At 43.6% G+C, this 22038-nt stretch overlaps 1 protein-coding gene across 4 annotated transcripts in view; it reads right to left on the reverse strand.

The window, feature by feature from the left end:
* Nucleotides 1–22038, reverse strand: part of LOC129866955 (SH3 and multiple ankyrin repeat domains protein 3-like) — a 269385-nt gene that overhangs the window by 109212 nt on the left and 138135 nt on the right. For all 4 annotated transcript variants that reach the window (XM_055940012.1, XM_055940014.1, XM_055940015.1 and 1 more), the window contains 6 exons: nucleotides 21700–21867; nucleotides 19607–19723; nucleotides 13458–13535; nucleotides 12024–12090; nucleotides 11322–11557; nucleotides 10031–10194 (listed from right to left, as the gene is read on the reverse strand). In XM_055940012.1, the coding sequence (XP_055795987.1) occupies nucleotides 10031–10194; nucleotides 11322–11557; nucleotides 12024–12090; nucleotides 13458–13535; nucleotides 19607–19723; nucleotides 21700–21867 (830 nt within the window). The remainder of the gene's footprint in view (nucleotides 1–10030; nucleotides 10195–11321; nucleotides 11558–12023; nucleotides 12091–13457; nucleotides 13536–19606; nucleotides 19724–21699; nucleotides 21868–22038) is intronic.

Here is a 22038-nt window from a genome sequence, read left to right on the forward strand (position 1 = left end):
TTCTCTTGGCTGATGTCCATATCTGGATCTTGATATGCTTTTTGATATGCTGAAAATAGGATGATGGATTTCTGAGTTTTAAGAACATGGTCAATAATTTGGCAAATACAAAATCCATATTTTATTTTATGCACAGATCGTTTTTGGATTCCCTCTGGATATCATACATGGTATGGCTGGATATTGATTCATTACATATCCTGAGATAGGACTATGTGGACATGTTATTTTCTCTATTTGATGACAAAGACTGACAGTTGGCACAAATAGTATATTATCTCAGCACGTACAATGCATATGCTCCATATCAGGACCATATCAGGACCTTGACATGTTTTTTGATATGCTAAATAATCGCAATTCATGATTCTTATTTGAGTTTTGAGGACATCTTTCATAATTTGACAAATATTAAATTCATATCATTCTTTCAGACACTAGCTATAATTTTTTGAATTCCCTCTGGATATGGGTGTGCCAAACCACAAGCTAAAAGCACAGTAACTGGTAGCCTAGCAACAAGAATAATGTTTTTTCTGCTGTGGAATTCCAAATGTCTTTTTTAATTTGGGCGCCACAAATGAATGTGTCAACAGTGTGTGGTCGAATTGACAAAAGGAGAAACAAAGAAGTGAGACGCTCTTGAGAAAATGTTTCAAAGAAGTTAAAGGTGCAATATGCAGATTTCCTGGTTGCTAAAATTCTAATAGTTTGCGAAATTTTTGTTTGTGACAAAACAAGCAAGCAATAGTGTGGAGAATCATTGTACCATCTAAACCGCTGTGAAATATATTTTCAATAACACAAAATATTGTATATTGTAAACCGATCTACCGCTTCTTAGACTTGCTTTCAATGAGAATGACCGATGCATAACTCACATTTCTATGTGAATTTGTCCAGGTTGCCCAAAAAGTTAAATATTGCAGCTATAACAGTAATTTGAGATGTTTTATTTATTGTAGTAAATAGAATCACATGGTACGGTTATGTGAAATGACAATATTTTCTTACAATATCAACACAATTTTGATTCATGATTAATACATTGATAGTTTGCAGTGGATCACAGACGAACACTACCACCATGTTGGGGTGGACTGTGAGGGACCACTGCTGACGACCCAATCTGCATCCATTGTCCATAACAAACAGAGCAGGCAGGGGTATTGTCACGACTTCTGCCGAAGTCCAAGCCTCTCCTTGTTTGGGCGGTGCTCGGCGGTCGACGTCACCGGTCTTCTAGCCATCATTGATCCATGTTTCATTTTCCATTGGTTTTGTCTTGTCTTCCTACACACCTGGTTTCAATCCCATTCATTACCTGTTGTGCATTTAACCCTCTGTTTCCCCTCATGTCTTTGTGAGAGATGTTTTGTATTTCAGTGTTGTATATATTTTTGTATTGGTGCACGACGAGTCCTCGTACCCATTTTTGTTATTTTGTTAAATTTTTTGTGTTTGGAGTATGCTTCGTTCATTGTTATTAAATAACTCCATTACACTCAGTTTGATTCTCCTGCGCCTGACTTCCCTGCCACCTATACACTCGACTCTGACAGGTATTGAGAGTGTGCAACTTTTATTTTCTGTTAAATAAATAAAATATCATTTTGGCAAATATTCATCTACATTTGCATCTTCACAGAAAACATGTTATTGGAGCTCCGGATTTGTTATGCGGCATTTTTAAAAACAGAAATAGCAGAGATGTGCTTTGGAAATAGCAACTTAAATATGACGTTTGCCTTTCCGTGCCTTGTAGCCTACTTCTGAATATGGTGCAAATGTATGCTCAGATATGTCACCTTCATGTGTAGAAGCACAGTCATTTTTGGCACCTGAACAGGTAAAATTATTTGGGCGTTGGACATTTGTGACTTGTTTCAGGAAACTAGGCATATGTCACGGGTCACTACCTCACAAAAGAGCCATTTGAACTAAAACTTTTAAATGTTTGATCAAAATGAGTTTTTTTTGCAGAAATGCTTTCTGGAACATGTGAACTTTCATGTGCCATCATAATAATACTGTATGCCATCTGTAAATACAAATAAAATTGTTAAATTATGAGCCTAGTTGGTTTAGCCACAGAAAAGGCAAACAACCTTCCCGCTAGCCATGATTGGCTGAGATAATGAGTGGGCTGCACATGCCGAGAGATGAGTTTGGATTGGTCTGCCATATTGCACGCTTCTGTCTATTTGAGCTGGTCATTATGTCTAGGTAATCCTGTCTAACAGGACTTTAAAATATATATATTGCGTTGTAGATCTTCACTTTCTGGAGGACCGAGTTTTGAAATCAGTGGAATTAGAGTATGATAGCTAAGTGTAACCGATGTGAAATGGCTAGCTAGTTAGCGGGGTGCGCGCTAATAGCGTTTCAATCGGTTACATCACTCGCTTTGAGGCCTTGAAGTAGTGGTTCCCCTTGCTCTGCAAGGGCCGCGGCTTTTGTGGAGCGATGGGTAACGATGCTTCAAGGGTGGCTGTTGTCTATGTGTGCAGAGGTTGGTTCGAGCCCAGGTAGGGGCGAGGAGAGGGACGGAAGCTAAACTGTTACATAAGGAGATGGAGAAAACACCAGTCTCTTACATCTTCAAACTAAGGGAAACCATGGCATCTGTGACAGGGAGAAGCGTCCATTCCATGTACTGTATATGGGTAAGATAGCTTAGCTAGCTACATTTTCAGATATTACGCATTTCTAACTTTGACAAAGTCATTTTCATTTCAAGTTAAAGTGTACTGTTATCTAGCTTGCTAATGTTAGCTGGCTGGCTTGCTAGTATGATCTTATTATTTGTATCTCAGAGCCATTTACTTTGCTAGTTGAAACATGAAGTTAGCTAGCTAAAATTGAACCTGGTTGGTTAGCTACCTGCAGATTCATGCAGAATAGTAACGTCATGAGTTGGGACTATGGTTTAATTAGCTAGCTAGCTACATGTCTTATTAAAATACTCCACTATGCAAGTTTCCATTTCAGTAGAATGTCACTGCAACAACTGTTGATAGATGTAGCTGGTAAATTCCCTCTGGCTATCTACTCCGAACCAGCTCTGCTAGTGTAACAGTTTAACATTACGTCCGTTCCCTCGCCCCGACGCGAACCAGGGACCCTCTGCACACATCAACAACAGTCACCCACGAAGCATCGTTACCCATCGCTCCATCAAAGCTGTGGCCCTTGCAGAGCAAGGGGAACCACTACTTCAAGGCCTCAAAGCGAGTGATGTAACCGATTGAAACGCTATTAGCGCGCACCACTGCTAACTAGCTAGCCATTTCACATCCGTTACACTAGGGCGAGTAAAATGGTCAGTTCTCTCATTTGTGTCTTCACTGACATTTTCAACATGTCCCTGATTGAGTCTGTAATACCAACATGCTTCAAGCAGACCATCATAGTCCCTGTGCCCAAGAACACAAAGGCAAGCTGCCTAAATGACTACAGACCCGTAGCACTCACGTCCGTAGCCATGAAGTGCTTTGAAAGGCTGGTAATGGCTCACATCAACACCATTATCCGAGAAACCCTAGACCCACTCCAATTTGCATACCGCCCAAACAGATCCACAGATGATGCAATCTCTATTGCACTCCACACTGCCCTTTCCCACCTGGACAAAAGGAACACCTATGTGAGAATGCTGTTCATTGACTACAGCTCAGTGTTCAACACCATAGTACCCTCTAAGCTCATCACTAAGCTAAGGACCCTGGGACTAAACACCTCCCTCTGCAACTGGATCCTGGACTTCCTGACGCGTCGCCCCCAGGTGGTTACCCAAATGGTTACCTGGACTATTTACATTGTGTGCCCCTCCCAACCTCTCTTTTACGCTGCTGCTACTCTGTTTATCTTATATGCATAGTCACTTTAACCATACATCCATGTACATACTACCTCAAACTACCTCATACTACCTGTACATACTACCTCCCGCACATTGGCTAACTGGGCTATCTGCATTATGTTCCACCTCCCGCCCATCCCTCCTTTTACGCTACTGCTACTCTTTGTTCATCATATATGCATAGTCACTTTAATCATACCTACATGTACATACTACCTCAATAAGCCTGACTAACCGGTGTCTGTATATAGCCTTGCCACTCTTATTTTCAAATGTATTTTTACTGTTGTTTAATTTCTTTACCTACCTACACACACACACACACATACCTTTTTTTCACACCATTGGTTAGAGCCTGTAAGTAAGCATTTCACTGTAAGGTCTACACCTGTTGTATTCGGCGCACTTGACAAATAAACTCTGATTTGATTTGAAGTAGCTTGCAAGTTAGCCAACATTAGCCAGTTAGCTTGGGTGCTTGACTGATGTTGTTAACACAGAACGCTCAGATGGTTGGGGCCAAAGCTTAAGAGGGTGTGAACGATGCTGAATGGGTGTAGACAAAGAAGAGCTCTCCAGTAGCTATCAAAACTTTCAAAGGCAATTTTCTCAAAAGTGATCAGACTTACAGTACAAGGATGATACAGTAGCAGGGAGATTTCTGAGTTCCGGATTGGATGCATGTAGAAACTGTCCAATCATGTAGAATATCCTAGCTCCGTATATAACATTAAAGACATGCGTATCTGGAGTTTGTCTACTCATTAAACCTAATAAAATGTCAGATATCCAGAAATATATAGATAAAGATATCCCCGGATATTGAGCCTTTTCGCCCAGTAGCAGGAGATTCTCCCTCTTTCTTTCCCTCTCTCAGCCCTTTGGAAAACCATGGATAATCTACACTCCAACAAACCCTACAGTTAGAGAATGAAGGAAGAGATCAAGACAGAGAGGAGTGGGGGGGAGAAAGAGGGAGAAGAAATGAAAGAGAGGATGTGTGAAATAGAGAGAAAGGTGAGAAAGAGAATGACAGGAAATGGATATAGGGGGACAGATGGAGACAGCGGAGAAAAGAAGGAACAAGGCCTATTGCATTACCAACCTCTATAACCAATAGTGTTATATTGGTTTCTATGGTATAGATAACTCACTCACACACAACCATTCCATGTGTCCAAATTCCAACCTTTTCTCAACCATTCCCAGTTTCCTCCTAAAAACAGTGTTGGAGTCCTGACAGCACTGCCCACTCTGGTTTGAGAGGAAGTGATGGCATGTTCCACGGCAAGTGGTTATATTGGCCATAGGGGCGGGCCACTGACTGGCCAAACTAATTTCACACTCCCCTTGTACCCAGAATGGAGCTACCACAGGGCAGACAGATGGTCACAGAGAGAGAGAGAGAGAGAGAGAGAGAGAGAGAGAGAGAGAGAGAGAGAGAGAGAGAGAGAGAGAGAGAAGCAATCACCTAAAGAGAGATGAACCTGGAGAAGAGTCCCCTAAGCAAGCTGATCCTAGGGCTCTGTTCACAAACACAAACACACCCCACAGAGCCCCAGGACAACAGCACAATTAGACCCAACCAAATCATGAGAAAACAAAAAGATAATTACTTGACACATTGGAAAGAATTAACAAAAAAACAGAGCAAACTACAATGCTATTTGGCCCTAAACAGAGAGTACACAGCGGCAGAATACCTGACCACTGTGACTGACCCAAACTTAAGGAAAGCTTTGACTATGTACAGACTCAGTGAGCATAGCCTTGCTATTGAGAAAGGCCGCCGTAGGCAGACATGGCTCTCAAGAGAAGACAGGCTATGTGCTCACTGCCCACAAAATGAGGTGGAAACTGAGCTGCACTTCCTAACCTCCTGCCCAATGTATGACCATATTAGAGAGACATATTTTCCTCAGATTACACAGATCCACAAAGAATTCGAAAACAAATCCAATTTTGATAAACTCCCATATCTACTGGGTGAAATTCCACAGTGTGCCATCACAGCAGCAAGATTTGTGACCTGTTGCCACAAGAAAAGGGCAACCAGTGAAGAACAAACACCATTGTAAATACAACCCATATTTATGCTTATTTATTTTCCCTTGTGTACTTTAACCATTTGTACATTGTTACAACACTGTATATATATATAATATGACATTTGTAATGTCTTTATTGTTTTGAAACTTTTGTATGTGTAATGTTTACTGTTAATTTTTTTTGTTTATTTCACTTTGTATATTATTATTACCTCACTTGCTTTGGCAATGTTAACACATGTTTCCCATGCCAATAAAGCCCCTTGAAGAGAGCGAGAGCGAGAGAGAGCGAGAGCGAGAGCGAGAGAGAGAGAGCGAGAGCGACAGCGAGAGAGAGAGAGAAGTAGTGGCCAACGAAAAAAAGAGAGAGAGTGAGAGAGACCAGTAGTGGCCAACAAAAGGGAGGGAGAGAAGTAGAGAGGTAAGGAAAGGAGGGAGGCATGTGTTTCTAATGTTTTCCTTGCACCATGTCATTTGAGGACAGTCACTCTCTCTCTCAAGAGTCCTCAGGCCTTTACTGTTGTGTCAATAACATTAGCAATTTACAGACCTGTCACTTCTTACACAGATTAACATGCTAATTACAGCAGAAAAAGAAACAGTAGAAGAACACATACGGCCATCTAGGATAGAACACAGTAGGAAACTACCCCTCCCTCCCTCCCTCTATCGATGCCTTTCATTATCCCTCCTTGGTAATACTTTACTTGACACCCAGCGTTATGACACGTTATGACACAGTCATAACCATGCCATAATATGTCATAACAGCTGACATAACTTGTCAAAACCTGTTATAATATGGTCATAACACTGTCATGACACACACATTATATTTAGACCTGTTGTGACATATATTGTGTTATTTTATGGCATTAACATTGTAATTATGCAAACATTGATGTCAGACATGCACCTACCCCAATGCTAGGTTGCTGATGACTGGGAATAAAGCAGGAGCAGATTTCAGCAGCAGGACAACACACCCTCTTTTTGACTGATATAAGGGCATGTACGTGATAGGCCTATCTGGCTTATATGTTTATGATAGTAGTAATTATTCTTGACAGTGTCAAAGTGTATTTTCTTAGTTCAAGTAAAGTGACACAGGATGGTCATAATGCTTCATGACAGTGTTATTTAAAATGTTCTGAAAAAACATAACTGTAAAGAATTAATTACAACAACAAAGGATTTAAGAAACACACTTTCGAAAGAATGGGAACTTCTTGGCAATTTCCTTTCTTTGTATAGGTGTCATAACCAGCCATAAAATAATTAGATATATGTCACAACAGGTGTAAATACATGGGTCATGACAGTGATATGACATATTATGACATGGTTATGACCTTGTCATAATGTGTTATGAAACTGGGTGTCAAGTAAAGTGTAACCCCCTTATGGTACCTTTATGGTAGTTTGGCCAGATGGAAGCCACTTCTCAGTAAAAGGCACATGGCAGCCCACTTGGAGTTTGCCAAAAGTCACCTAAAGACTCTCAGACCATGAGAAACAAGATTATCTGGTCTGATGACATCAAGATTGAACTATTTGACCTGAATACCAAGCGTCACGTCTGGAGGAAACCTGGCTCCATCCCTACGGTGAAGAATGGGGTTGGCAGCATCATGCTGTGGGGATGTTTTCAGCTGCAGGGACTGGGAGACTAATCAGGATTGAGGGAAAGATGAATGGAGCAAAACACAGAGAGATCCTTGATGAAAACCTGCTCCAGTGTGCTCAGGACCTCAGACTGGGGTGAAAGTTCACCTTCCAACAGGACAATAACCCTAAGCACACAGCCAAGACAATGCAGGACTGGCTTTGGGACAAGTCTCTGAATGTCCTTGAGTAGTCCAGCCAGAGCCCGGTTAAACATCTCTGAAGAGACCTGAAAATAGCTATGCAGCGACGCTCCCCATCCAACCTGACCAGTTTTTGCTTTGTCATTACGGGGTATTGTGTGTAGATTGACAGGGGGAAAAACAATTAATTTCATTTTAGAATAAGGTTGTAATGTAACAAAATGTGGAAAAAGTCAAGGGGTCTGAATACTTTCCAAATGCACTGTACTTGCACCACATGAGTATGTGGACACATGCTTGTCAAAACATCTCATTCCAAAGTCATGGACATTAATATGAAGTTGGACCCCCTTTGCTGCTCCTCTCTTCTGGAAAGGCATTCCATGACTAGATGTTGGAACATTGCAGAGGGGATTTGCTTCCATTCAGCCACAAGAGCATTAGTGAGGGTGGGCATGCATTGTGCAACAGGGGCCTTGTCATGCTGAAACAGGAAATGACCTTCCCCAAACTGTTGCCACAAAGTTGGAAGCACAGAATCATCTAGAATGTCATTGTACGCTGTAGCTTTAAGCTTTTCCTTCATTGGAACTAAGGGGCCTAGCCCAAACCATGAAAAACAGCCCCAGACCATTATTCCTCCTCCACCAAACTTTACATTTGGCACTATGCATTGGGGCAGCTAGCGTTCTACTGGCATCCGCAAAACCCAAATTCGTCCATCGTACTGCCAGATGGTGAAGCGTGATTCATCACTCCAGAAAACACGTTTCCACTGGCGGCGAGCTGTACACAACTCCTGCCGATGCTTGGCATTGTGCGTAGTGATCTTAGGGTTGTGTGCAGCTGCTGGTTCATGAAAATCAATTTAATGAAGCTCCCGACTAACAGTTTTTCCACTGACCTTGCTTCCAGAGGCAGTTTCAGCACTCGGCGGTCCTGTTTTGTGAGCTTGTGTGGCCTACCATATTGCGGCGGAGCCGTTTTTGCTCCTAGAAGTTTCCCCTTCACAATAACAGCATTTACAGTTGACCGGGGCAGCTCTAGCAGGACAGGAATTTGATGAACTGACTTTTTGGAAAGGTGGCCTCCTAAGATGGTGCCACGTTGAAAGTCACTGAGTTCTTCAGTAAGGCCTTTCTACTACCTATTATGTTTGTCTATGGAGATTGCATGGCTGTGTGCTCGATTTTATACACATGTCCACATACTTTTGTATATATAGTGTTGTATTCTACACTATAGCCAATCGCCAAAAATATTAAAATAAAGGAGGGGCATTTATTATTCCAGACTGCAGGTCGTGGTTGGAACACATATTTCCCTACTTTAATCAACCAGACCATTTTGAATTTGTGATTAAACTGTTGTGATTTAGCAAATAATATATATAGCTTGTCTACAGTTTTGTTTGTGTTTTATAGGCAGTCATTTATAGGCAGTCATGCGTGAGTTGAGGGAACGGTTGGATCGAAATTGAGTGAGAGAAAAAAGAATGCTGGGAGACGAACAGTGATCACTCGGCTAGTTGAATTTTTTGTTGTGAGTCGCTAACAAATGGAAGTAACACGAATCAACGTGAATTAACGGTTGTCTTCGTGAGAACATTTCAGATGCCGCCTGCTGTATGACTGAGATAGAACTTTATTGCTCCCTAGTGGTCAAACCATGCAATAGGATTTGACGTGGAATTTTATGAAAGTTTCTCATCGTTTTAACGGAAAACTGTAACGGAAATATACTTTAAACGTTAAGAAAAATGGTCAATTTGTCAATACCCTAGTACTGACACATGATCACAATAAAACACTGAGAAACCTCAGCAATCTGCTCAATTTATCCCACAAGTCCCCCCAATGCACTCCACAAGCATGGACTGGATATCTGAGTGTAGCTCATGTACGTCTCCAGTCCAGCTCCTTATGCAAACTACCCTTCTAGACATCTATTTCAATTAATAGTGGCCAGCCCGCCGACACACACATACGTATATATTACAGTGTGAACCATTTTTTATTTTACCAGGCAAGCCAGTTAGGAACAAATTCTTATTTTCAATGACAGCCTAGAAACTGCCTTGTTCAGAGGCAGAAGGACAGATTTTTACCTTGTCAGTTCAGGGATTTGATCTTGCAACCTTTCAGTTACTAGTCCAACACTAACTACTAGGCTACCTGCCATCCCATGAGTAAGACACTTGAGAGACAATGACAAGGAGGAGAGAGGAGGAGCTGGCCTATTAGATCAGACAACAGCACAGTTCAATGTCCCCCAAGGTATTCGATATATGATTGATTGATTGTCCATCTCACCTGAGGCGTCCTCGAGGGACGTGTCCCAGAGCGTGTCCATGTGCCCTCCTGACGCTCTGATCGCCCTCATGCAGATGACTGTGTAGCGAGGGAGAGCGGGAGTGGGAGGAGCGAGAGCTGCCTGTGCTCTGGAGACTGCTGTCTGGCACCTCTCCATGATGAGTCTGGAATACAGCACACACACTGTCACACACACACGTAGGCACACACACACAGACTCTCTTTCTCGCAATTCAATTCAAGGGGCTTTATTGGCATGGAAACATATGTTTACATTGGCAAAGCAAGTGAAATGGATAAACAAAAACTAAAATAAACAAGTTCGAAAAGAATAAAGACATTTCAAATGTCATATTATGTCTATCTAGAGCAGGGGTGTCAAACTCATTCCACGGAGGGCCTAGTGTCTGCAGGTTTTTGGTTTTTCCTTTCAATAAAGCCCTAGACAACCAGGTGTGGGGAGTTCCTAACTAATTAGTGATGTTAATTCATCAATCAAGTATAAGGGAGGAGCGAAAACCCGCAGACACTCGGCCCCCCGTGGAATGAGTTTGACACCTGTGATCTAGAGTGTTGTAATGATGTGCAAATAGTTCAAGTAAAAAAAAGTGAAAAAAATCAACATAAACATGGGTTGCATTTACAATGGTGTTTGTTCTTCACTGGTTGACCTTTCCTGACAACAGGTCACACATCGTCACCCACCGGTTTGTTTTGTCATTATTTGTGGGTCTGTGTAATCTGAGGAAATATGAGTCTCTAATATGGTCATACATTTAGCAGGAGGTTAAAAAATGCAGCTCAGTTTCCACCTCATTTTGTGGGCACATAGCCTGTCTTCACTTGTGCATATAGCCTGTCTTCTCTTAAGAGCGAGGTCTGCCTACGCCAACCTTTCTCAATAGCAATGCTCACTGAGTCTGTACATAGTCAAAGCTCTCTCTCTCTCTCTCTTTAGTACAGGGTTTCCCTCGGTCCTCAGGACCCCAAGGGGTGCACGTTTTGATTTTTGACCTAGCACTACACAGCTGAATCAAATAATCAGCTAATCATCTAGCTTTGATCATTTGAATAAGATGTGTAGTGTTAGGGCAAAAACCAAAACGTGTACCCCTTGGGGTCCTGAGGACCGAGTTTGGGAAACTCAGGTATAATATATTCACAAACACATGCAACGAAACTAGCATTTCAAACAAATTTAACGAAATTATATTGTAATTTATTTTACATTTGTTTGTGAATCTCACTCACTCACTCACTCACTCACTCACTCACTCACTCACTCACTCACCTCCCCCAGGCTGGCGTGTTGTTGGTGTTGTCCCAGTGCAGGCAGGCTCCTCAGAGAGGGGACAGGAGATTGACCCTGTCGACCGTGACCCTGCCGCAGGGCCTGCCCCAGACCGTGACCGCTCTCCCCGTTGAGGTTGTTGTCACTAGCGGAGCGCAGCAGGGAGCGGGGCGAAGGCAGTCCTCCCACCAACACACGTCTACGGTTAGTGTAGGAGGGGGTCTCCCTGAAAGGCACTGGGAGAGGGTGACACAACATGTTGCTAGTCAAATCAACATAGCAATGTGTACAGGGGTTGCGTTAAATGGACATTTCAGTTTGATGCATTCAGTTGTACAACTGACTAGGTATCCCCCTTCCCTTACTACATTCCCTGAGGTAGTACCAAGGCTACATAGCTTTATGTGTACATACATCTTACTGCATTGAATTAGGAATCTGGGATATTCCTTTCGTCAAACACTAGATGGCAGAATTTTCACACGTAGCATATTGACTCCCAGTACACTGAATCACACAAAAAAGTGCACATGATCAGGGATAATTACAGAGTGGGTGATTACAGTGGCTACAGTACGAGTGCTTCAGTCACTTGGCTGAGGACTCTCTTATCCTCTCACACCACTATGGAGGTGTTTACTCAATTAAAGTCCAATGACCACATGCTGTTAGCCACGTACCCATGGCATGTCGTCTACTCACCAACGTCTGACACTTTGTGGATCTTAATGATTTCAGCCAGGTCAAAGTTTCCTGCTATAATGGCAACCTGGAGGAGGAGAGAGGAGGGAAGGAGAAGAGAGCGGAGGGAGGGAAGGAAGGAGAGGATAAAATCACATATGTTGTGTGTTTGTTCCCTTCCCAAAAACAGGTTAGTATCCTGCTTCTCAACACAAGTGTTCCGTAAAACAAGGCTCCCATAGGAAACTGCCATTCTCATGGGGGAGAACAGAACCCTGCTGAAACCTGATGTCTCAGTCTCTGCGTCTGTCTGGAATAAACCTTAGCCTCTGTTGTTTCAAGAAAATACACTTTGGGAACCAATTATCAGATGTATGCTGCATCTACTCTAATGGCTAACAGGCAACATTCCATCCAAACCCTACTTTCTCCCTCCCTCAATATCAGCTTTTTAAGACTACATTTCCATCACAAATGTTATCTCTCCCATCCTCTCTCTCTCTCTCTCTCTCTCTCTCTCTCTCTCTTATTTGTTTGATTTGATGATGATGCAACTAAACACTAAGAAGCAATTAATGTCATAATATATTTTTTACATTTCTTCATCAAATACACCTCTTCATCAAAGAAAGTGCATGGGATAAACTGTGGGTTTAGTACAGGGTTTCCCAAACTCGGTCCTCGGGACCCCAAGGGGTGCACGTTTTGATTTTTGACCTAGTACTACACAGCTGAATCAAATAATCAGCTAATCATCTAGCTTTGATCATTTGAATAAGATGTGTAGTGTTAGGAGAAAAAAAAACCAGAGTTTGGGAATCTCTCTCTCTCTCTCTCTCTCTCTCTCTCTCTCTCTCTCTCTCTCTCTCTCTCTCTCTCTCTCTCTCTCTCTCTCTCTCTCTCTCAAACTACCATTTTAAACAAAATTAAATAGTAATTTGTTTTCCTTTTGTTTGCTTTCTCTCTCTCTCTGATTCATATTTTACACATTAGTAGTTCGTTCATTAAAAGGCTGCTTGTAACAGATGTCTGATAGCAGTGTGTGTTTCTTATTTCTGGCAATGTGTGAGCGTGTGCGCGTGCATGTGAGCAAATGTGTGTGCATGCGCTGGCGCTGTGTGGAGCCAGCTATCCCTGTGTACAAACAAATTAACTTTGATGTGTTGAGGAAATCTGTGTCAATGTCAATTTGACACAGGCTTAATCACACAGCTTGTCACAGAGGCAGGCCAGAGTACAGAAACAGTGTTTCAAGTGGAGTTGCCTTCATGCCATGTAGTTATGGCAGAACAAATATTTATACATTATCTTTGATGTCCACCTCCCTTGACCTCCAAGAGTTTCTGAAACCTTCTCCCATTTTAAGTCATATAAAGTTTTCCTTATGGCATGTGATTATTGTATAGCTAGAACGTAATGTCCTATAGAGGCCAGGTGAAGGAAGGAGAGTCTCACCTGAAAGGCCGTCTGGCTGTTGTAGTTCTTGATCTCTTTATTCACTCCCCGAAACAGTAGGACTCTGGTACAGCTATCCTGAAAGAGGAAGAGAGCATTTTCTTTTTTTCGATCAGTTGTATTTTGGTTGCATATACAGTAGCTGGGCAATTCGTCAGCACACACATGAACAAGCACTCACAAGCATGCACATACACACAAACCCATAAACACACACACACAAACCCATAAACACACACACACAAACCCATAAACACACACACACAAACCCATAAACACACACACACAAACCCATAAACACACACACACAAACCCATAAACACACACACACACAAACCCATAAACACACACACACACACACACACACACACACACACACACACACACACACACACACACACACACACACACACACACACACACACACACACACACACACACACACACACACACACACACACAAAATATACATGAGGCTCCATTGAGTGCCAGCTCTATTCTCTAATTGGTCCCAACAGAGCTAAGTCTGCTAATTACACTGACCAGAGTTAGTGAGAGAGAGAGAGCCTTCCACTCCCCTTCCCTTCCTCTGCATTCTCATCACCCTCCTCTTCCCCAATCTCTCCCTCCATTCATAGCCTAACATAGCGTGTCTGTTGCTGTGGATGTGTGTGTCATTAGGCTATATCATTGGTGCTGTGTGTAAATGTATAGTCCTCTCCCTCTCTCAGGAGGGATCCATGGGTTAACGGGAGGGCTATGTGTTTACAGGGTATAGATCGATATTTAATTTAAAACACAGAGTAGAATTAACAGCTCTATGATTGATCTTCTTAACCAAACATGCTCTCTCCCTGGACCCTATTGAGTCATTATCACGCATGCACACACACGCACGCGCACACACACACACAGGATTGCACATCTCTGTTCAAATGACATTGATCTCACAGGAACCTATAGTAAGAGTGCTGTAGAGCCTTCTCTTGGTGACAAACTACATGAAAGCAGTGCGACCCTGCCTTGAGTTGTGCATGTGCCTGTCTCCGCGTGTGTGTGTGTCTGCCTCCGTGTGTGTGTGTGTCTGCTTCCGTGTGTGTGTGTGTCTGCCTCCGTGTGTGTGTGTGTCTGCCTCCGTGTGTGTGTGTGTCTGCCTCCGTGTGTGTGTGTGCCTGCCTCCGTGTGTGTGTGTGTCTGCCTCCGTGTGTGTGTGTCTACCTCCGTGTGTGTGTGTGCCTGCCTCCGTGTGTGTGTGTCTGCCTCCGTGTGTGTGTGTCTGCCTCCGTGTGTGTGTGTCTGCCTCCGTGTGTGTGTGTGTCTGCCACCGTGTGTGTGTGTGTCTGCCTCCGTGTGTGTGTGTGCCTGCCTCCGTGTGTGTGTGTGTCTGCCTCCGTGTGTGTGTGTCTGCCTCCGTGTGTGTGTGTCTGCCTCCGTGTGTGTGTGTCTGCCTCCGTGTGTGTGTGTATTTAAGGTAAGCAGAGGTAGACATAAGGAGTCAGCAGAACATCCTCTACCGAACAAGGCTGTTCAATAATGCATTGCCTCTCCTGTAATAGCCCTGTAATCACATCATGTTAATGCTAGCACGCTAACATAGCTAAAAACCCATAGAGTTGAACCCCTGAGGCTGTTAGCTAATCACTAGTCGCCTGTAAAATTTGCACACAAAAACACACATTCTTTCTCTCGTTTAAACGTCTCTTCTGGTTTACACTTAAAGGTGAGGAGCATAATTGTAGCTGTACCACATTAAGGCTCTGACGGTGAATTAGCTAGGGTGGTTAATACATATTGAGGAGGGCTGTGTGTGTGTCCTGTTCTCCATTAGGCAGGAGACTAGCAGTAGCAGAATAATCTACAGAGAATGAGAAAATATCCATTAAGGAGGGTGACATGCATGAGACAGGAGAGACAGGGGTGAGAGAATAGAGAAGGGAGAGAGTGAGGAGTGTAGAAACAGAGAGAAAGTGATGGAGAGAAAGAAAGAGAGGTTGTTCAGTATCTCTCCCCAATCTTGACCCTCCATGAGTGTGTCTTTGTGTGTGTGTGTCATTGTCTGTGTAGTTATGTGTGCATGCTCTTTTTAATTGGAATGGGGGATAACCTATGCATCAACTGCTTTCTCTGTGCTCTCTCAAACACACACACACACACACACACACACACGCACGCACGCACGCACGCACGCACGCACGCACACACACACACACACACGCAAACATACACACACACACAAACGCTCCAGGAGACCAATTATAGAGAGGGACATCCCTCTCCCTGCTCACAGCACTAGTCATATTATACGAAACCTTTAAGCATCCAGCAGACTTCGTCACCACGTTTCTTTACCACAATATACAGCACCAGTCAAAAGTTTGGATAAACCTACTCATTCAAGGGTTTTTCTTTTCTTTTTACAATTTTCTATATTGTAGAATAAGAGTGAAGACATCAAAACTATGAAATAATGTAGTAACCAAAAAAGTGTTAACAAATCAAAATATATTTCATATTTTAGATTCTTCAAAGTAGTCATCCTTTGTCTTGATGACAGCTTTGCACACTACTGGCATTCTCTCAACCAGCTTCACTTGGAATGCTTTTCCAACTGTCTTGAAGGAGTTCCCACATATGCTTGTTGGCTGCTTTGTTGGCTGCTTTTCCTTCACTCTGCAGTCCAACTCATCCCAAACCATCTCAATTTGGTTGAGGTCGGGTGATTGTGGAGGCCAGGTCATCTGATGCAGCACTCCATCACTCTCCTTCTTGTTCAAATAGCCCTTACACAGCCTGGAGGTGTGTTGGGTTATTGTCCTGTAGAAAAACAAATGATAGATCCACTAAGCGAAAACCATATGGGATGGTGTATCGCTGCAGAATGCGACTGTAGCCATGCTTATTAAGTGTGCCTTAAATTCTAAATAAATCACTGACAGTGTCACCAGTAGGTGGGAACCACACATGTGTGGGAACCGCACATGCAGAGATCGTCCTCCATGTTTCACGGTGGAAACCACACATGCAGAGATCGTCCTCCATGTTTCACGGTGGAAACCACACATGCAGAGATCGTCCTCCATGTTTCATGGTGGGAACCACACATGCAGAGATCATCCATTCACCTACTCGCCGTCTCACACAGACACAGCGGTTGAAACAAAAAAATCAAAAATTTGGACTCATCAGACCAAAGGACATATGTCCACCTGTCTAATGTCCATTTATCGTGTTTCTAGGCCCAAAGTCTCTTCTTCTTATTGGTGTCCTTTAGTAGTGGTTTCTTTGCAGCAATTCGACCATGAAGGCCTGATTCACGTTGTCCCCTCTGAACAGTTGATGTTGAGATGTGTCTGTTACTTGAACTCTGCGAATTTATTTGGGCTGCAATTCTGAGGCTGGTAACTCTAATGAACATATCCTCTGCAGCAGAGGTAACTCTGGGTTGTACTTTCCTGTGGCGGTCCTCATGAGAGCCAGTTTCATCATAGCACTTGATGGTTTTTGCGACTGCACTTGAAGAAACTTTTAAAGTTCTTGAAATTTTCCAGATTGACTGACCATATCTTAAGGTAATGATGGACTGTCATTTTTCTTTGCTTATTTGAGCTGTTCTTGCCATAATATGGACTTGGTCTTTTACCAAATAGGGCTATACTCTATATACCAACCCTACAGTACCTTGTCACAACACAACTGATTGGCTCAAACACATTAAGAAGGAAATAAATTCCCCAAATGAACTTTTAACAAGGCACACCAGCTAAAAATTTAAATGCATTCCATGTGACTACCTCATGAAACTGGTTGAGAGAATGACACGAGTGTGCAAATCTGTCATCAAGGCAAAGGGTGGCTACTTTGAAGAATCTCAAAGATAAAATATATTTTGTTTAAAAAAGAAATTGGTTACTACATGATTCCATATGTGTTATTTCATAGTTTTGATGTCTTCACTATTATTCTACAGTGTAGAAAATAGTAAAAATAAAGAAAAACCTTGAATGAGTAGGTGTGTCTTTTCACATTTAGAATCTTCCTGATGCCATTCTGTTCCTTCTCCATGTCTTGTCTGACAGGTGTGTGATTCCACCTGGGTTCCACTCATTCCCTCAGATTCCTGTAATCCCATTCTCAGCTGGTGTTGTGTCTGCTCAATCACTCCCCTCTAGTAGTGGCATTAACCAGTCTACTCTGTTCATTAACCAGTCTACTTCTGACTGACTGATTGGCTGACTGGGACTGTCTCTTTATTGACTCATCAATCTGGAGGCTGCCTGTCATGTGCTTCTCTTTCATCCTCCTTTTTCTTCCCTGTCTCCTTTGATTGGCTCTCTACTTTTCTCTTTCCCTCTCTCTCTCTCTGTCTCTCTTCGTTCTCAATATCCCTTCCCTCTCTCTCTCTCTCTCTCTCTCTCTCTGTCTCTCTCCCTCCGCTCTCCATATCCCTTCCCTCTCTCTCTGTCTCTCTCCGCTCTCCATATCCCTTCCCTCCCTCTCTCTCTCTCTCTCTCTCTCTCTCTCTCTCTCTCTTGCTGTCTCTCTCCTCTCTTCATATCCCTTCCCTCTCTCTCTGTCTCTCTCTGCTTTCCATATCCCTTCCCTCTGTATCTCTCTCATATGAATCTATGTCACTGAGCTAGTGTCTCTGTGTTGATTCCTCGATAATCATCCAGGCCACCTGCCCCCCCCGTCCCCCCCCGTCCCCGTCCCCGTCCCTGCATTTTTTCCTTTAAGCCCCACTTAAAAGTTCTGTCCATGGGATCGATCTGCTCAGCGGTGGCCTCCTGGATCTCTAAACACTGGAGGGATGAAACATTCTTTGACGATAGGACCCTGCAGAGACAGGGTCTATGAAAGGGAGGAGTAACACTTTTCCCTCTAACTTTTCATTTTGACCATGAATATTCATTAGCATAACTCAGAGAATTAAATCTGTGTTGTTTAAGGTAACATGGTAGGCTACCAATTTTAAGGACCTTTGGATCACCTAAAATGTGCCACTTTATGCCATTTTATTCATGGTTGTATGAGCCCTAATTTCCTATTAATTTTTAAATGCACATGTCAACAGTTTCCTTCTTTCTCTTCCTCTCTCCTCCTCCCCTCCCTCTCTCTCCAGCCACGTAACACACAGCCTTGATGAAGTATTGATGTTCTTCTCCTCGACCCTCTCAGACACACTTGTGTGTGCATGTACACACTCTCTGGAGACTGTAGTGTTCTAGAGCCTTGGAAACAGGTCATTGCACATGAGTATAGTCAGCGGAGAAGGTTTCACTCTAGCACACACACACACACCCGCACCATGCTGTTCACTTAGTGGTTAAAAGTACAGCAGGATTCTGGCACAGAATCTACACACTGTCACACAGTGTTACACACAGTGTGTGTATGTGTGTGTGCGTGTGTGTGTGTGTGTGTGTGTGTGTGTGTGTGTGTGTGTGTGTGTGTGTGTGTGTGTGTGTGTGTGTGTGTGTGTGTGTGTGTGTACATTTCACAGACAGAAATATTTACAAAAACACTTTTATACAAAGCCATATTTAGTAGACATGGCCCCTATAGGAAACAACCCCACAACCCTAGTACTCTGAGCCATGGCTTTTCAATTAGTCACTTAAGGCTCAGTCCCCAAACTCAGAACTCAATGTTTCATTGGAGCCTATCAATCTCATCTCTAAATCGCTTGCTACTATCAATATGACTCTTACATTGTCTCCATTCAATCTGACAGTCCGTCCACTCAGCGCCCTCCTAGCCCCAATACACTGCCTGAATTGACCAGGTAATTTAAAATGTAACCTTTATTTAACTAGGCAAGTCAAATAAGAACAAATGTTTTTTTACAACAACAGCCTACCAGGGAACAGTGGGTTAACTGCCTTGTTCAGGGGCAGAACAACAGATTTTTACCTTGTCAGCTCAGAGGATTTGATCCAACAACCTTTCGGTTACTGGCCCAACGCTCTAACCACTAGGCTACCTGCCACCCCAAAGTGCAAGCAACATTAGAAAAGTGAAAGCAACATTAGAAAAGTGAAAGCAACATTAGAAAAGACAGCTTCAACACACACAGACATTTGTCGAACCCCTCTAAACCACTTCTTACTCACAACTACTTATCTGACAACACACACCATACAGTGTCTTACCTGGTTGTAGAGGGCACAGACGTGCAGGGCGGTGTTTCCAGAGGCGTTCTGGGCGGCCATGTCAGCTCCATAAAACAGCAGGTGCTCCAAGTGCTGAACGTGACCATGACGACACGCCTTTATGGGGAGACAAACAAGATGGCCGCCTTAGAGCCACATGGATGCTAGTGTAACAGTATAACTTTAAACCGTCCCCTCGCCCCGAAACGGGCGCGAACCAGGGACCCTCTGCACACATCAACGACGGTCGCCCACGAAGCATCGTTACCCATCGCTCCACAAAGGCCACGGCAAAGCAAGGGGCAACACTACTTAAGTCTCAGAGCAAGTGACGTAACTGATTGAAATGCTACTAGCGCGTACCCGCTAACTAGCTAGCCATTTCACATCCGTTACACTCACCCCCCTTTCAACCTCCTCCTTTTCCGCAGCAACCAGTGATCCGGGTCAACAGCATCAATGTAACAGTATAACTTTAAACCGTCCCCTCGCCCCGACACGGGCGCGAACCAGGGACCCTCTGCACACATCAACAACGGTTGCCCACGAAGCACGGTCGTTACCCATCGCTCCACAAAGGCCGAGGCCCTTGCAAAGCAAGGGGCAACACTACTTAAGTCTCAGAGCAAGTGACGTAACTGATTGAAATGCTACTAGCGCGTACCCGCTAACTAGCTAGCCATTTCACATCCGTTACACTCACCCCCCTTTCAACCTCCTCCTTTTTCCGCAGCAACCAGTGATCCGGGTCAACAGCATCAATGTAACAGTATAACTTTAAACCGTCCCCTCGCCCCGAAACGGGCGCGAACCAGGGACCCTCTGCACACATCAACGACGGTCGCCCACGAAGCATCGTTACCCATCGCTCCACAAAGGCCACGGCCCTTGCAAAGCAAGGGGCAACACTACTTAAGTCTCAGAGCAAGTGACGTAACTGATTGAAATGCTACTAGCGCGTACCCGCTAACTAGCTAGCCATTTCACATCCGTTACACTAGTTTGGGTTATTAAGATATTTTGGGTGATTGTGGTAGCATAAATTGTGTGATATTGGAGACAACCCATTTCTCTTCTCTGTTCTCTTCTCTATTTCTCTCTCCCACACAGGCACTATATTAATTGTTCTCTCTCTCTTTTGTTTTGTCTTATCTGTGTGTTACAGCAGCACACTGTCATTTGTATTATCACTCTTCATTTGTGTTTCCTATTATTCATACACACACACACACACACACACACACACACACACACACACACACACACACACACACACACACACACACACACACACACACACACACACACACACACACACACACACACACACACACACACACACACACACACACACACTAATGCCATGGAGGACAGAGGGATGGTAACATATAGAGTATATAGTAGTATAGTAATGGAGAGCTCTGGAAAGCTGGCCTGTAGGCCCAGATTTAGTGTCAGCTTCCTCTCCCCCCAATTCAAAATGGCTAAGAGTTCCTTTCTCAAACACATACTCTTTCTCTCACACTCCATTGTCATCTCTCTCTTTCATTCTCTTACCAACAGCCTGTCAGTTTAGCCTGATTATACTGTAGGTCTCCAAGCCTCCAGACTAACCCTGCATTGAATTGTGTGGTGACGGCACCATGCTACCCCAGAAACAGAGGCTGGTGGTGGGGGAGAACAAGGCAGGAGGGTGGGGTAACCATGGAGGTCCGAAGACATGCTGGTGTGAAGAGGAGAGGAGAAGAGAGAGCAGTGGGAACAGTGGACACTGTGGACACAGTCCTGTTGACAGTTCTTGTGTTACAGTCTTTTAAGGTTTATATAATGACAGGGGCTGCAGGGTTTTATCAAGCCTTGTAATGCTACTCCCGTTCCCTCCATACAAAACCTTATGAAGCCTGCAGTGCTTTTGTGCCCCATCAAATTAGGAAATTAATATTGTGCGTCTCCCTCGTTGCTCGTCCCCTACATTTTCTTCCTCATAAAACCATCGGAAAGGTTCCTCACAATTTCACAGTCTCAGTCTACAGTAGTGTCCATGTCTGGGAAGAGCAGTCGCACTCTGTATGCGTGTGTGTGTTTGTGTTTACCTGGTGTATCTCCTGCCAGCCGTTCTCGTCCACACAGCCCACCTGAGCATGGTCGTGGAGCAGTAGTTCACAGCAGTAGGGGTCTCCTCCTACCATAGAGCTGTGATAGAGTGGACTTAACCCCCGACTGTCCTTATAGTCAGGAGACGCACCCAGGTCCAGCAACGTCTGGCAGAGAGTGAGAGAGAGAAAAGAGGAGCGAGAGAAAGTGAGAGAAAAGAGGAGAGAGAAAGTGAGAGAAAGAGCTAGAGAACTCACACACATCCAATGCACACACTCACAGAAACAAGCCCAACAGGACCTATTAAAACCCATGTATGAAAACACTATGTTTCCTTT

The sequence above is a fragment of the Salvelinus fontinalis genome, chromosome 12 (genome assembly GCF_029448725.1).
Source record: "Salvelinus fontinalis isolate EN_2023a chromosome 12, ASM2944872v1, whole genome shotgun sequence".
NCBI lineage: Eukaryota > Metazoa > Chordata > Actinopteri > Salmoniformes > Salmonidae > Salvelinus > Salvelinus fontinalis.